The sequence below is a fragment of the Anomalospiza imberbis genome, chromosome 16, assembly GCF_031753505.1.
Source record: "Anomalospiza imberbis isolate Cuckoo-Finch-1a 21T00152 chromosome 16, ASM3175350v1, whole genome shotgun sequence".
NCBI lineage: Eukaryota > Metazoa > Chordata > Aves > Passeriformes > Viduidae > Anomalospiza > Anomalospiza imberbis.
The window spans coordinates 1,829,999-1,846,036 of record NC_089696.1 but is presented as its reverse complement, the minus strand read 5'-3'; the positions used below and the strand labels follow the sequence as shown (position 1 = coordinate 1,846,036).

Below are 16,038 nucleotides of genomic sequence, written 5' to 3'. Positions count from 1 at the left end.
AGCAGCCCATGTGTCTGACGTGTTGTCATCAGTGTGTGATTCCTTCAAAGCGAGCAAAGAAAGGAATTTGCTCTCCTGGTTTTAACACAGCAGAAAGTTTCACACTAGCTCTGTCCTGCCTCAGTTCCTCTGTACTAATTGTGCATTTCCCAGCCTTCCTTGCTGGAATAACAATAATATCATGTAGCTGAATGAAAGCAGAGCTCTGTGGAGGTGGTTTAAGCCCCAGCACCTCTCTGCAGTGAGTCAGGACAGCCTTCTCTGAGCTGAGATGGACAACCAGAACCTTAAGACTTTTAGAAGCTGCAAAACACTTTTTCTGGTGTAATTGGTTAAGGAGCTAAGACATTTCCAGGGAATTGTACCTGAAGTGAACTGGGGGAGAAGGGATCCTCTCTGCTCCTTGATCTTGTATTCAGTTCCCTTTCCCCCTCTACGCTTTGCAGCTTCACAGCGTTAAATGCAAGTAAGGAGAAGAAGAAGAAGAAATACTCTGGAGCTCTCAGTGTCAAGGAGATGCTGAAGAAGTTCCAGAAGGAGAAGGATGCTCAGAAGAAAAAAGATGAAGAGCAGAAAGTGGTGACTCCTTCCCCAGCAGACCCTGCAGCCCCAAGGGAGGCAGAGGCCATGGCTGACCCTCTGCTGTCCCTCTTTGGCCACGCCAGTGACAGTGACCTGCTGCAGGCAGCCACAGCCATGGACTCCTTGAGCGAGCTGGACCTGGAGCGGCTCCTCAGCGAGTCCCCAGAGGGCAGTCCCTTCCCTGAGGTGGAGGATGGCAGTGACCCTGGCTTGGAGCAGGAGTTCAAGCAGCCACCATCCCTCCCAGAAGGGCTGCCAGCCCCCCTGGAGAAAAGGATCAAGGAACTGGCTCAGGTACAGCAGCTCCTGGGGGCAGTGGGGCTGCGAGGGGCACAGCTCTGCTGGGAGTGTGTGTGTGTGTGACTGGAGGGGTCCAAATCTGCTGGGAGTGTGTGTGTGTGTGACTGGAGGAGTCCAAATCTGCTGGGAGTGTGTGTGTGTGTGACTGGAGGGGTCCAAATCTGCTGGGAGTGTGTGTGTGTGTGACTGGAGGGGTCCAAATCTGCTGGGAGTGTGTGTGTGTGTGTGTGTGTGTGTGTGTGTGACTGGAGGGGTCCAAATCTGCTGGGAGTGTGTGTGTGTGTGACTGGAGTGACACAGCTCTGCTGGGTGTGTGTGTGTGTGTGACTGGAGGGGTTCAGCACTGCTGGGGGTGTGTGTGTGTGTGACTGGAGGGGTCCAAATCTGCTGGGAGTGTGTGTGTGTGTGTGACTGGAGGGGTTCAGCTCTGCTGGGTGTGTGTGTGTGTGTGACTGGAGGGGTTCAGCACTGCTGGGAGTGTGTGTGTGTGTGACTGGAGGGGTCCAAATCTGCTGGGGGTGTGTGTGTGTGTGAGTGGAGGGGTCCAAATCTGCTGGGAGTGTGTGTGTGTGTGTGAGTGGAGGGACACAGCTCTGCTGGGAGTGTGTGTGTGTGTGACTGGAGGGGTTCAGCACTGCTGGGAGTGTGTGTGTGTGTGACTGGAGGGGTCCAAATCTGCTGGGTGTGTGTGTGTGTGTGAGTGGAGGGACACAGCTCTGCTGGGGGTGTGTGTTTGTGTGTGAGTGGAGGGACACAGCTCTGCTGGGTGTGTGTGTGTGTGTGACTGGAGGGACACAGCTCTGCTGGGAGTGTGTGTGTGTGTGTGAGTGGAGGGACACAGCTCTGCTGGGAGTGGTGTGGCAGCACCCAGGGACAGAGCACATTCCAGTGGGGGAGTTTCTCAGATCCCTTCGGATCACAGCTTTGTGTCACTCGGTTTCCTCTAAGTGATTTTCTTGAAGGCCCAGATGTCAAGTGATGTCCAAGTGCTGCTGGACCTTGTTATCTACTGAATGTGACACTTGGGATCACACCTGGTCAGGATTCCTTCTTTACCCCTCTTATGAAAGTATGGACCTGATGCAAGAAGTAATTTCCAAAGTCAGTTTGACATGAATGAAATGGGAATTGCTGAGGCTGGAGGGCTTGTTTGGCCTGGGATAGGGGCAATTTTCTCCACAGTGGCTGTTTTGGGGCAGTTTTGAATGGTGCTGTAAAGAGAGCTGATAACCCAGGGATGTTTTTGTTACTGTTGAGCAGGGAATGCTCAGCCAGTGCCAAGGCCTTTGCTGCTCCTTACCCCACACTGCCAGCAAGGGGCCTGGGGGGCAGGAGGAGCTGGGAGGGGACACAACCAGGACAGCTGATCCCAGCAGGGCTATCCCAGACCAGGGGGGTCATGCTCAGCACATAAAGCTTGGGGGAAGAAGAAGGAAGAGGGGGATGTTTGGAGTGATGGCATTTGTTTTCCCACATGGAGCCCTGCTGTCCTGGGGATGGCTGAACACCTGCCTGTCCGTGGGAAGTGGGGAATGAATTCCTTGTTTTGCTTTCCTTGAATTGCTTCTGCTTTCCCTGTTACACTGCCTTGTCTCAGCCTGTGGGTTTTCTTACTTTTACCCTTGTGATTTCCTGCCCCATCCCACCTGGGTGAGGGAGCAGCAACTGTGTGGGGCTGAGTTGCAGGCTGGGGTTAAACCATGACAAGGACAAATCCCACCATAATATTTTTGATGTGCTGTGCTGGTCAGGACACTGAAGGGGTGCACAGTGGTGTGTGTGTAGAATAAGAGGGTGCAGCTGGAAAGCATTGCCACAGTTCTACACTGGCAGAAGGCCTGGAAAGCCCTGTAGATGGGGCTGAGGATTTGCTAGAGCCATTTCCATGTCACAGGCAGATCCTTTGCTGAAGCTTGGGTACCACTGGAGCTGCACCAATTTGGCAATTTGAGTCCTTCAGCCATTTTTAACATCTGGTTGTTGGGGTACCAACAGGGAGTAACAGATTTTTAACTTCTTTTCTGTCAAGGTCAGGATTAAATCACGAGATGGTATTTCTTGTTCAGACTCAGATGTTTATTAGTTCTTAACTATGTTACAGTCTCACAAACCCTGAGTTCTACAGTATTTTGCTCTAACAAGGTAGAAAATGGTTATGTATCTCTCTCTGCAAGACCTTTTAAGGATAAACTGTCCAGTTAAGAAATGACACCTAAATTATTTTTACTTTTAACCCAATAACCAACCACCAGTGCCCGCAATGTGGACTTTTTATCCAATTACACAAAACCCCCCACACCCATGGAGGAGGAGGACTAGCCTCTGCCCTAAAACCTCCATCTTGCTTGCTATATTCTATAGCCTTAAACTCCGAGTTTCCCCCCATGTGATATTACACTCTTCTATTCAAACTCCACACCCACAATCCCAGTGCTGTCATTCCATTTTGGAAGCCTTCTCCACGGCCTCAGGTAAAGTGCAGTGTTCTCCTGGGGGTCAGTGCCTTTTCAGCACAGAAAGTCTGAAATTCTCAGCAGCCAGGGTTCCAGCAAGGGAGTGGAATATATTAATGTCTAGAAGGATGATCTTATGTCTTTTCACCAGTAGCTCCTCCTACAGCTGGGCTCCTGGGGGACTCACCCATCTTCTCCGTAATGTGGTGTGCTTTGGGAAGCTGCAGTCTGTTTTGGAGAAGGAAAATATTGGGTGCTGGTCAGGGATCCCTTCCTGGCATGTCAAAGTGTGCTTTCAGCTTTGTGGTGAGGGCTGTCACCATCAGCCTGTCAACAGATGCTGGGAGGTTTTGTTCCTGCTGCTGATGTGGTTTTAAACACTGATTTTAAGTCATAAACTCACCCTTGGAACTCTGTGGTGGTTCTGCCTCCTGGGGCACTTCAGTTTAAAGCACCTCTTACTTAAGTGGGAGATGCTGAGTAACTCCTGAGTAATCTACAGTTACTGTAGATAAGCTGCTCTTAGAGAACTGTTCTGCTGAGTTGTGCAGTGGGGGTGAGCAGATGGGAGGGGAGGAGGAACTGAAGCAAGTATTGCTACAGCTGATAAAAATAATGGGCTCTTGGTGGATGTTTCTGTTTCAGAAAGCACCAAAATTACTGTTTGTGACTGTGAGTTAAAGGAGAATATTTTGGAAGTTCCATGATATCAGGTTAATTGTTATGGTGTTGTGAAACAGTTTAATAGCACAGTCCCCGCTTATTTTCCTGCTTCGATTTTCTTGCTGCTGTGTCTCTTGTTGCTGGGTTGTGGATGTTAAGAAAAGAAACAAACTGAAACCTCTGTGTCACTTAGGACTGTGGGACATGAGCTCAGGTGGCAATGAAGAGGTGCTATACCTCTGCCTGAGAGGCAAGTCTCTTCATCCCAGAGGTGGGAGCATCTCCTGAGTTAAATGGAGCCTCCAGGCATTTCCTCTTCTACTTGAACTGCTTTGACTTTAACCCTCTCCTTTCTAAGTAATTTTCCTGTTGAGGATTCTCCTTAGCATTGAGTCTTCTCCTTTGACATCACCTGCTGCTGGCAGGGAGGAATGTTCACCCTCTGGGCATAAATTAATTGCTTGCCTGCCTCAACTTTCGAGTGATAAATCATGGGATTTCAAAATCCTCTCTTGGTCTGCTTTCCTGTGCAAGGAATCACTAACTCATGGTGGTGCCTTGTGCCAAATCCCAGTTTTGTTTATATCCCCACTCAGAAAAAACTGAAAGCTCTTGGCAATTTGTTACTACCTCATTCATCTCTTGGAATTATTTTTCTGCTGGACATATTTTTCATGGGTGTGATGTTTTTGGGCAGCACTTTGTGAGTGCAGTCATAGCTCAGGAAGCTTCCTGAACAGGACTTCTTTTTTGTTTCCATGGTGTTGACTGGGAGTAACACATCCCCTGTGGCTGTGACTCTTCTCTTTTGGTGTCTTGGCTTAGTTTCTAGAATGATTTAGAAAATCTGGTGATAAGTCTCCTCAACCTTCCTTAGTTGTGATTAGGATGAGCTTTCCTTGTCCAGGGACAAGCTCTGTGTTCATATTCCACCATCTACTGAGAAGCTAAAATGCCCTGAAGCTGTCATTGTCCCCATGGCAAGTTTGCCAAAGAAATCACCAAGCCACCTCCTTTGTCCCAGGAAACAGAGGACTCTTCACGCCAGAGTGGCAACTCCAGTGCATCTGGAGAGGGGAATCCAGACTGGGAACACCACCAGATGTGCAGGATGTGGTGTTACCAGGTCAGGCAGGGTTGGACTTGAGCTGGGGAGGTTCACACTTCTGCTGTGACAGAGTTTATTTAATGAAACTGTGCCTTGTTTTGCAGTAGTTCTGTGGTGGTTCCGTAGACACCTGTTTTTTTGTGCCAGCTGTGAAGTGCTGATGATTTGTGTTATTTCCTGACTTCCAGGCTGCCAGAGCTGCTGAGGGAGAAGGCAAGCAGAGATTCTTCACTCAGGACATCAACAACATCATACTGGAGTAAGTGCTACCAGCAGAGAGGTGTGGGAAAGAAGAGCATTAGGCAGAGGATTTTTGGTAAATTCAGGAGCAGGTTCAGCAGGAATTGTAGGGTTGTCCTTGCACAGGTCTTCCAGGCAGAACATGCCCAGAATAACATGAAAGTCTCCTATAAATGGCTTTCAGCTGAAATATGATGAGCCAGGAGAATGTTGGAGGGAATGTATCCAGGCCTCCTGTTCTCAAGATGCTGCCTGATATTTACATGCCTAAATTTGGTCTCTTGACCTGTGAGTTTAGCTTGATGCAAGACCAGTAAATCTCTCCCTGTGAGAGATGTCAGGTATGCTTTTGCTATTTAACTTACATGCTATGTAGAATTATTTATAACTATGATAAGGCTGCTGTGTTCAACTGGTTCTCTGGGAAAACTGGAGGAATTCCATTCCTGCTCTGTGTTTTGAGGCCCCAAATTACAGAGTGCCAGTGTTGCTCAGGCAGCTGCAGATAATGGCTTCATTCTTCTGCCAGAGCCTTGAGAGGGCTGATGAATGCACAGGGTTTTGTGATCAGTGCAATAATACTGACACCCAGGCTTTAATTTCATTAAGGTTTATCCAGGCACTTGCAGGGAACTGCCAGGAGGAGTTTGGGACTCTGTTTCCCTCTCATTTCCAGGGCTGATTACCACCTTCCAGCATTCCAGTGCTGGCTGCACAAATAGTCCTTGTCTGATGTCAAACTGATCACTTCAGCCTCATTCAGAGGAGATTTAGACAGATTTGTACTATTTTACTGTACAATTTAGATCAGGGCAACCCCAGACATGAATATACACTGGAAGAATAACTCACTGTGAGCAGCCCTGGGGGAAGGAATTGGGCCATTGGAGGATAAGAACTGGACATGCCCTGGCTGTGAGCACCCAGAAACCCCCCTGGGCTGGGCTGAGCCCTGGTATGGGCAGCAGGAGGGGGGATTCTGCCCCCTCAGGTGAGACCCCACCTGCAGAGCTGCTCCAGCGCTGGTGCCCAGCATCAGAAGGATGTGGAGGTGCTGGAGAGAATCCAGGGGAGCCCATGGAGATGCCCCAAGGGCTGGAGCCCCTCTGCTCTGGAGCCAGGCTGGGAGAGCTGGGGGTGCTCACCTGGAGAAGAGAAGGCTCCAGGGAGAGCTCAGAGCCCCTTGCAGGGCCTAAAGGGGCTCCAGGAGAGCTGGAGAGGGACTGGGGACAAGGGATGGAGGGACAGGACACAGGGAATGGCTTCCCACTGCCAGAGGGCAGGGATGGATGGGATATTGGGAAGGAATTGTTCCCTGGCAGGGTGGGCAGGCCCTGGCACAGGGTGCCCAGAGCAGCTGTGGCTGCCCCTGGATCCCTGGAAGTGCCCAAGGCCAGGCTGGATGAGGCTTGGAGCAGCCTGGGACTGTAAGATGTCCCTGCCCATGGCAGGGGTGGAACAAGATGAGCTTTAAGGTCCCTTCCAATTCCAACCATTCTGTGACTTTGATGATGGTGATGATGAATCACTTGGCATTTTTCACACTTTCTGACACTGAGAGGTGGCTTAAAAAGCCAGGCTCCTAATTTCTGTTTAACTGTGTAGATGGGTTTGGCACACGCTGATCTCTTTCATCTACTCACTTGGAAGTTGAAACCCAAGGGATAAAGTTTGGTTTTGTATTGTCCTGAATTCCACTGCCACAGCACCTGACAGAACCAGTGTGCACTTCTCATTTCATTGCCTGACCCTCCTGCTTGCAGCTGCCAGGGAGAGCAGATGAGACTGCTGACTTCCATTTGCTCCTTCTCCAGCTACTCCCAGAGCAGATTCAAAGCATAGCTTGGGATAAAACCTGTCGATTCTAGAATCCAAAGAACCTTCACGCAGTTTACCTGGTCCTCTGTCCCTCTGTCCCTGCCTGCCAGTCCCCTCAGGGTGGCACTGATGGTTCAGGGTGGCTGGCAGTCCTGACTCTGTGTTTGTCCCGCAGCATCGAGCTGCAGACGCGGGAGCTCAGCAGCCAGGTTCGCTCGGGGGTCTACGCCCACCTGGCTGCCTTCTTCCCCTGCAGCAAGGACACCCTGCTCAAGCGAGCCCGCAGGCTCTACCTCTACGAGCAGGTGAGGGGAGTGGCCAGCACAGGCCTGGGCGGGTGGTAGCCCTGCTGGGCACAGCGAGGCTGTTGCTGTTGTCCCCAAGCCGCTGTGTCCTCCATGGGGCACTGTCCCCTCACGGTGGCTGGGGTGGGGGTTGGAGCTGGCTGGATTTTGGTGTTCCAGCCGTGGGAACGCTTCAGGGTGTTCTGTGTGGCAGCAGCTGTCTGGCCACAGAGAGAAAGAGACAACTTCCCCAGGCATCCATCGTTCTGGGAAAAGTCTGTGAGAAGATCAGAGAAAAGAGTGAGAAACAATTCTTATCTTAACTTGCTGCACCTGCTGTTGTGAACATGGGGAATGTGTTATGGGAATTGGTTTACCAAAGGGTGGTTTCTTAATTAACTAATGATGTTTTAATTGAAGAACTAATCAATTCCACCTGTATTGAACTAAGGTATAAAAGTATAGGTTTCTTAGTAAAGATTGTTGATCAGCCTTTTGTAAGTCCATGGAGTCTATGTAGGTTATTACCCTGTCCTGGCCCATTGTGCTGACAGTTCTGTGCTCACTGCAGGGTGGCCGGCTGAAGGAGCCTCTGCAGAAGCTGAAGGAAGCCATTGGAAGGGCCATGCCAGAGCAGGTGGCCAAGTACCAGGAGGAATGCCAAGCCCATACTCAGGCAAAGTTTGCCAAGTAAGCTCCTCATTTGTTCATTCCCCATCTGCAGCTTTCCCCAGCAGACTCCCTGTGGCCTGGAGGCTGCTCTCCTGAAGTTTGCCACCTCTTCTTGTTCTGTAGGTTAGATTTGCTGATGGGCATTGATTGGCCTAATTAAGCTGTGTGTGTTCTTTGTGCTGTCTGTGGCCATGCCAGCTACAGCAGCACTGATGGGACCAGAGCTTGGCTGAAGGGTTTTGCCTGTGCAGGCATGTCCTTAGGAACATGGCAGCCTGGGAACAGTCAGGCTGGATTAGTCCCATCATCTCTATTACAAAATATTGGGAGATTTTCTAACCTTCAGCCCATAGCTCAGCTTGCACCCTAAGCCAGAGATTGCTGATACTGAGCCCTCTTTCCAGTGCCATTCAGAGATACTTAATCCTCCCCTTGAGCCTGCAGGATGATCACTTCCACCATTTCTGTCTCCATTTTAGGATGCTGGAAGAGGAAAAAGACAAAGAGCAGCGAGTTTGTTCTGATGATGATGAGGATGAAGAAAAGGGAGGGAAGCGTGTCGCGGGCCCGCGGAAGAAATTCCAGTGGAGTGATGAAATCAGGTTTGAATAACTCAGATATTAAGCAAACTCATGACCTGTCTTACTCTTTGCAGTTGGCAGTGAAGCATTTTGGTGTCTGTTTTGTTTACAAAGCAGTGCTGATCACCTGTAGGAACGGTCAGCTTGGAGGCTCGTGGCACATGGTGTTGTTCATGGAAGCCATTACTGCATTTATTGCATCTCACCCTGAGAGAAGTGCTGAGAAGCCTCTGTGCAGAGTCCAAAAGAGAGAGTCAGATCTTTGGGAACAGAAGGGATTCAGCTGAATTGCTGACATTCCGCAGCCCAGACTCTTGACGTGCCCAGGTTCTGGTTGTGGAAGCAGTTGAAGCTGTTGGGTTTTTCTCCCCCTGGCACTTGAGGGACTGACAGAGAAGGGAGTTCTGAGAACAGGGGAGAGTGACAAAGGGTAAAAGGAAAATCAGTCCTGCTGTCTTTTTCTTCTTATTCTGGAACAAATCAATTTGTGCTGCTGATCCATGTAGGACATAGCCAGCTGTGCTTCCTGCCTTCTCCTTGCTGAGAGGTTCAGTTCTGTGGTTGTTACTGGTGCCTGTGGCTCTGGCACTGGTTTGCTGCCTCAGCTGTTTCAGGAGATTACACTGGGAAGGGGTAACAAGACTTTTCTCCCTGGTGCACCCACGCGTGTGCACACACAGAGCAAGGAATGTACCTTTCCCTTCTCCTTTCCTGAGGAGGCAGTGCAGGGTTGTATTAGCAAGAGCCAGGTGTGTCTTGGTGTATTTATCCAGCCTGGATAAAGAGAATGATCTCCAAGTGGGAAAGGTCAATCTGCATAACTGTATGTGAAATCTTCCTGTTCCTCAGGGAGCTGCTTTGCCACTTGGTGAAGATTAAATTGGATGGTTATGACCTTGACAAGAATAAGGCTCAGTCTCTAGAGGATTATGTGAAGACCTTCCTAGAAGGAGAGGTGAAGCCCCTTTGGCCAAAAGGCTGGATGCAGGCCAGGTGAGCAAGAATCAAGGGATTCCTTGTCCCAAGGGACCTGGGAAGGTCATTAGTCCTGCCCTTGCTCAGGGAATGGCTGGCTTCAGAGTTAGATCAGAGTGCTCAGGGCTTTGGTTTGTGGAATTTTGGAAATTCCCAAGGATGGAGATTACCACAGCATCTCTGGGCTCCTGTTCTGGTACTTGATCACTCTTCAGGAAATATTTTCTCCTTAGTTCCTATAAGAATTCCCCTTGCTGCACTGAACTGAATATTCCCTGCTTTTGTTTTTTACTGTGCACCTTTGAGAAAGGTCTGGCTCCATCTTGTTCCTGTCCCCACCACTCTTTAGGTAGTGGAAAACTGCCATTAGACTCTTCCTGGGGCTTCTCCTTTTCCAGGCTGAGCAAACCCAGTTCCCTCCACCTCTCCTTGGCTGTCGTGTGTCCCTGTTCCTCGGGATGTCTCCAGTTTGCTGGCATCTCCCTTGGATTGTGGGGACCCTGAAACTGGATCTGTGTCCAGATGTGTCCTCCCAGGTGCTGAGCAGGGGATGGTTTGCTCTCAGCAGGACACCTCTGCAGCAGTGGCTCCCCTTCCCTTGCCCCCCAGGTCCTTTCCTGCAGGGTTGCTGCCCAGGGTTGTTCCATCCCAGCTGCAGGACTTGGTGCTGGATTTCACTGAGCCTCACAAGGTTTGTGTTGGTCCCTTTCTCCAGCCGGGGAAGGGCCCTATGAATGGCAGCCCTGCCCTCCACCATATTCTCCCCGCTCCCTCTGTCCCTTTTCACCTCACAAATGCCTGAGTGCAGCCAGGACTGTAAATGGCAGTGCTGGCAGTGCTGAGTGGCCTTGGTGCTGTGTTGATGTCAGACAGGTGCCACTGGCAGGTAGATCTGGCACTGAGGTCAGGCCCACGGGCCAGTCTGTGCTTTCTCAGCTCTGTGTTACAAAGATCCCTTAATAATCACAAAGGATACATTTTTCAGACACTTTGGGAAGTCTTCTCTGGAGTATTCCCAAAAGAAGGCAAAGTAGTAAAGTTTTAGGGGCTTATTAGAGTCAGTAGAATTTGGTGTGGTTTCTGTACCCTCACTGCTGTTTCCTGCTCTTTCCCACTCTCCGTCGTCCCTGCCCTCAGCTGGCAGTGGCAGAGAGCCACACAAATGGCAGAGTCCCTCTGCTGGGACTGTCATCACCTTCTGGCCTGCTTTGTTTTGCTCAGTACTTTTAAAGAAAGGACAGCTCTGCAGTCTTACTTGTGGAATCTTTAAGGTTCCTTCCAACCCAAGCTGTTCCATGATCTGTCTCTTTGCATTTCACCAGCTGGGCAGTGCTGTCTTCTCTGCTGAATTTGCTTTCTGGGTGTTGGGAGATAAAGGGAGATGTAGGTAGCAGTTCCTAAGAGCAGTAAGTATGAGTGGCACATCAGAGATCCACTTGGAGAAGTCCATGGCTGTTTGTTGCAGTTGCATGTGCACAGGAAGCTCAGTGCTGAGCAGGGTTGTAGTGTGGTGGTGCAGGAGCTGAAAGATGGCAGTAGGAGGTGGGGGAAGTCAGTGCTTAGTTAATGAAGATATACCCAGCCTGAGGGTCTCAGCTTGCCAAGTTTTAAACACTTTTCTTTGAATAAATGGAAATTAAAAGCTTCAACTCCAAGTTTGATGGTGTTGGGCATTCAGGTGTTCACCCAAGACTCAGTGTAGGAGGCACTTCCAGTGGTGCAGTAAGTAATGCCTCAATAAAAGTGGATTTCCTGGTTGCTTTCCAGTGGCTCAAGGACAATGGTTTCTCCTGCTGGGGCTTGAAGTTGGACTTGATCTTTCTGGGTTCCATCCAACTCAAGATATTCTCTGACTTGTTGGTTTAAAGACAGAGGGTAGAGTGACAGCCACGGGGAGGGATTGGTAGCTCTAGGAAAACTGTAACAATTTTATGGATGTCAGCTTGATTCACTGTCATCATGGTCTCAGAAGTTCATCTGTAAGAGAAACTTGAAGGTGGACAGAGCAGCAATTTCATGGATGAGTTAGAGAGACCCTGCCATGAGTCTGTTTCCTCCTCTTGAACTAAGAGATGATTAACAGAATGTTAGGTAAACATAAGCTTGCTTTTTAAGAGAAAAATGATGACAAAATTCTGTTAATACCGGCCAGGAATCACATTCCACATGCCAGTACTGAAGGAATGTTTGTAACTCCTCCCTGACATGTCAGAGGGAACTGAATGGCAGCTGGTTTGGGTCAGAGAGTGTTTGGAGGAGACTCTGGTTTACCCTCAGTAGTGCAGGGCTTTGGGTGAAGCTCAGTCTATTGGCGGTGCTCAGTCAGTCCTTCCAGAAATGGCTGTGATGTACAGAGTCACCTCAGCTCCAGGCTGAGGCACAAAGGCAGCACAGACCCCTCTCCTTCATTGCTGGGTGAGAGGCATGGGAAGGGAACTTTCTCCCTGGAGGCTGGAGAGCTCTGGGATGATCTCTGGCAGCAGGAAGGCCCTGAGTAATGATCTTGCCTCTCCAGTTGGCTTTATAAGCTGGCAGAGCTTTTTCCTTAGGCTTTGTCCAACCACTGCCTTAATGGCCTTTCCAGTGCCTACAAGCATTGCTCCCCAGAGAGAGAACTGTGTGGGGCAGCTCGGGATGATCTTCCTGGCAAAGGGCTGAATATTTGTTTGCTCTCTGTGGTTTCAGTTTCACCAAGTCCCCTGCTGTACTGTGCAGCTCTGTCTCCAGTGATCCCAGCTGCTCTACTGGGTCTTGCTGGATATCACTTCTCATTGCTCTCTTCCCTTCTTAGGACACTGTTTAAGGAGAGCAGGCGTGTACACGGACACCTCACATCAGTCCTGTGAGTATCACAGCATTCCTTGGAGTGAAAACTGGTGATCTCCATTCCCTGGGGCCTGGGGGGGTCCTGCAGGAGCACCTGAGCTTGCTTGGCTCCCCCAACATAGATCAGCGCTGCTCCCTTTGGGGAGCTCTAGGGAGAGCAGCTGTTTGTGTGTAACATCTCCCAACACTTTCCTCAGGTGCTTTAGCCTTCAATAAGGTCAAAACCAACAACTTTAAAGCCAGGTTGCCTCTGGTTCAACAGCCTGGAGTCAGGCCTCTGTGCTGGGCCTGGGAGGCTCAGGGAGGTAGAGTGGAGTGTGACTATGCAGCCTGTTCCGTTGGTCCTTGCTGGATTCTGGATTCCCTCTTTCTTGTTGCCTGGTTCAAGGAGGGTCACCATGAGCTCAAACTAGTGAAGGTGGGTGCAGCAGGCTGGTGGGTGGCAAACCAAGAGCCATCAGAATCCAGCTGGGCAGGCGCTTTAATCCAAAGGGTCTCATGGATCTTGCTGGTGGTTGATAATAGATGAGGACATGGATTTAGGCTGGTGTCAGCTTGGCAGACAGTCCTTTTCTTGGCACTGGGTGAGTGAGGGGAAGTGGAATAGGGTGTAGAGTCATCCTTCCCTCAGCCACACCACCCAGCAGCTCAGGGATGTCTTGTACCAGAGATTGCATCTGACCAGATCTATTCTCTGGGAGTTTGGCAGATGCTTTTGCATCCTTGGCTTCTTCTGGGAGCCCAAAAGAAGGGTGTAACTTCTGCAGAACAGTCTCTGTGCCAGTTTCTCTCTGGGCATTGCTGTAGGAGGGCAGCAGTGGGGTCCTGCAGCTGGTGCAGGATGTGTGTGCGGGTGTTTCACTGCTCTGCTGCCATTCCAAGATTCTGCTCCACTCCCTGATCCGCTCCCTGCGTGGGAGCTGGGGCTTCCAAGAGCAGCAACCAAATGTCATGTGGTTTTGAATCCTAGCAACCTGAGATGCTGCCTCTGTTCCCTGCAAAGACTCAGTGGATCATCACTAGCAGGGCCCAGGAGTGCTCCCCAGCTGACTCCTTCCCTGGGGGCAGTCACTGAGCCATGTTTCTCTCCTCTTCCTCCAAACAGGGCAAAGAAGAAAGTTATAGCTCCTACCAAGGTGAAAGTGAAGGTGAGTTCTATTTTCTGATTTTCATGGTTGGTATGTGCCAAAAGTCAAGTGACTGCCACCCTGAGCCCTGTGTTTGAGCTTTGTCTCAGCTGCTGTGAAATGGCTCTGCTCAGGATTTGGCTTGGGAAAAACAACTGGAACAGCAGCTAAAATGGATGGCAGTGGCAGTTGGGAGGGAGGTGGGGGGCTCATGGGCAGAGAATATGTGTGTCCTGCCTTTTAACCCCAGATTGTGACCCTTCCCTCCCCTTTTCAGCAGTAAACCCTGTCTCTCTTCTGACTGTGCCTTCTCCTGTGATGTTGTTCCAGGACTCTTCCTGCAAGCCAGAGAAGAAGCTGTCGGTGTCTGTCCCTTCCCTGCACTCGAGCAGCACCTTGGCCATGTCCTCAGAGCCCCAGGGAGGAGCCCTGGGCATCAGTGCCCAGACCAGGGAACTCCTGGCCCTTGGGACAGCCCAAGCTGCCAGCAGCAGTGCCACTCCTGCCACCTTCAAGGATGACTCTTTGGATGAGGATTTGATTCACAACCCCACCTCCTCCCTGGAAGCAGTGTCCAAGGAACTGGCTGTGCTGAACAGCAGGGCAGCAGGGAGCCCTGACTTTACTCTTCCTGCAGCTCCAAAAGCTCCACCAGAGAAGATCCCAACTCTTGCATCCTCAGAGGAGAAGAGGACATTTCCAAAGCCCAACCCTTCCTCTACATCATCCTCTGGTTCCCTCCAGTCTCCTCTAAACTTCCTAGCTGAGCAGGCACTGGCGTTGGGCCAGTCTTCTCAAGACAAGAAGACAGAGAACTCTAGTTACAAAGAGCATTCCTGCCAAGCCTCCCCCAACAAAATCCTTCCTGATGCCCACCAGGCTAAACAGAAGCACCACAGCCTGGTCAGGCCAGGCCATGGGCCCCCAGCCTCGGCGCCGGTGCCGGGCTCTCAGGTGAAGGTGTTCCACCCTGGTGCTCAGCTCCAGAAAACCTTCACCTCCCCAGCTCCCTTTGTCAAACTGCAGAATCCCAAGTCCTCCACCCCTCTGCCCCAGCGCTCCCTCCTCCAGCAGGTCAAGTCATCAACCAAAGCTCAGAGCTTCCATTCCTCCACGTCCCCAAGCAGCACCCAAAACTCCAGCAGCTCCCACAAGAGCCAAGGCTTGTCCTCATCATCTCTCAGCTATGCCGGGAAGCACTCGGGTGGCTCCGGCTCTTCAGGACAATCTTACAAATCGCCTTTCGTCGCTGGGTCCCTCTCCAAGCACGGGGCTTCTTCCAGCAGCTCCTCCTCTGGAGCTCCTGCCAACCAGGGCAGCTCCTCTGGGACTTTGCTCCCCAGCGTTCCGGCCCCTTCCCCGGGCTCGGCCTCCAGCCGCCCGGCCTCCGGCTCCTCCGTGAAGAAAACTCCCGTTTCCCAGAAGCTGACCCTGGTGGCACCTCCTGGAGGCTCCAACGGAGATTCCAGCGGGGGCACCCAGGGGGTGGCCAAGTTGCTGACCTCGTCTCTAAAGCCAGCTGTGGTCAGCAGCACCGCAGCCTCTACCTCCGTGCCGGTAAGGGGGCTGTGCTGGGAGCTCCTGCCTCTTTCACCCCCTAAAGGGGGCACTTCAAAAGCAGTTGCTGAAGTTCTTGGATGACTGTCTGGATTTCAGCTGCTTTAGACTAGAAAGTTGTGGCCTTTGCCCTGGGCTTGCCCTCCAGAATTCCAGCTTTCATTTTCAGCTTAAATAAGCACTAAGCTGAATACTGTGCTGCCTTCCAAAGGGCAATTTTTGCCCTGGCTATGTCATGGTCCTGCCCTGGCTCTGCGAGTTATGGGGACAATAGGGCTCCCATTTGGATTAAGAGAAAGTGCAGTAAGGTAATTTATCACAAGAGATAAAATTCATTGCATAAACTAAACTTATAATGATGAATTTGTCATTAATTAGATCTATTCACTTAGCCTTCTTTAAATTATTCCAAGTCATTTTAGTATTATTGTATTCCAAGTCATTTAGTATTATTATTACTTTTGTCATGACTGGCCCATAGAGTAAATTACCTGTGGTAATTTAATGAATCGTGGAATCATTCAGGTTGGAAAAGCCCTGTAAGATCACTGAGTCCAACCACTCCCTCAGCACTGCCCAGGCCACCTCTAACGCAAATGCCACATCCACATGGCTTTTAAATCCTCCCAGATATGCTGACTCCACCCCTTCCCTGGGCAGCTGTGCCAGTGCCTGACCACCCTTTCCATGGAGAAATTTTCCCAATATTTGTTGGGACAGAACATTTCAGGAAGGACTTCTGGGTTGTCAGTACAGACTTGTATTATTACAATATTGAATTACTTAATGGTATAAATGGCTTAATTTTTATCTATAGCAAAAAAGTAATAGTTCCTAATGTTGTATTCATTT

General features: G+C 50.4%; 1 protein-coding gene across 7 annotated transcripts in view; it reads left to right on the top strand.

The window, feature by feature from the left end:
• UBN1 (ubinuclein 1) overlaps nt 1-16,038 on the top strand; it is a 34,536-nt gene that overhangs the window by 5,030 nt on the left and 13,468 nt on the right. For 4 of the 7 annotated variants that reach the window (XR_011004467.1, XM_068206475.1, XM_068206474.1 and 1 more), the window contains exons 6-14: nt 447-876; nt 5,295-5,365; nt 7,340-7,469; nt 8,020-8,138; nt 8,600-8,722; nt 9,551-9,694; nt 12,468-12,518; nt 13,608-13,650; nt 13,960-15,186. Coding sequence is in view for 3 of the 7 variants with exons in the window: in XM_068206475.1 (XP_068062576.1) it covers nt 447-876; nt 5,295-5,365; nt 7,340-7,469; nt 8,020-8,138; nt 8,600-8,722; nt 9,551-9,694; nt 12,468-12,518; nt 13,608-13,650; nt 13,960-15,186 (2,338 nt within the window). In the remaining 4 variants the exon portion in view is untranslated. The remainder of the gene's footprint in view (nt 1-446; nt 877-5,294; nt 5,366-7,339; nt 7,470-8,019; nt 8,139-8,599; nt 8,723-9,550; nt 9,695-12,467; nt 12,519-13,607; nt 13,651-13,959; nt 15,187-16,038) is intronic. The other 3 variants (XR_011004469.1, XR_011004468.1, XR_011004470.1) reach the window with 3 other exon arrangements.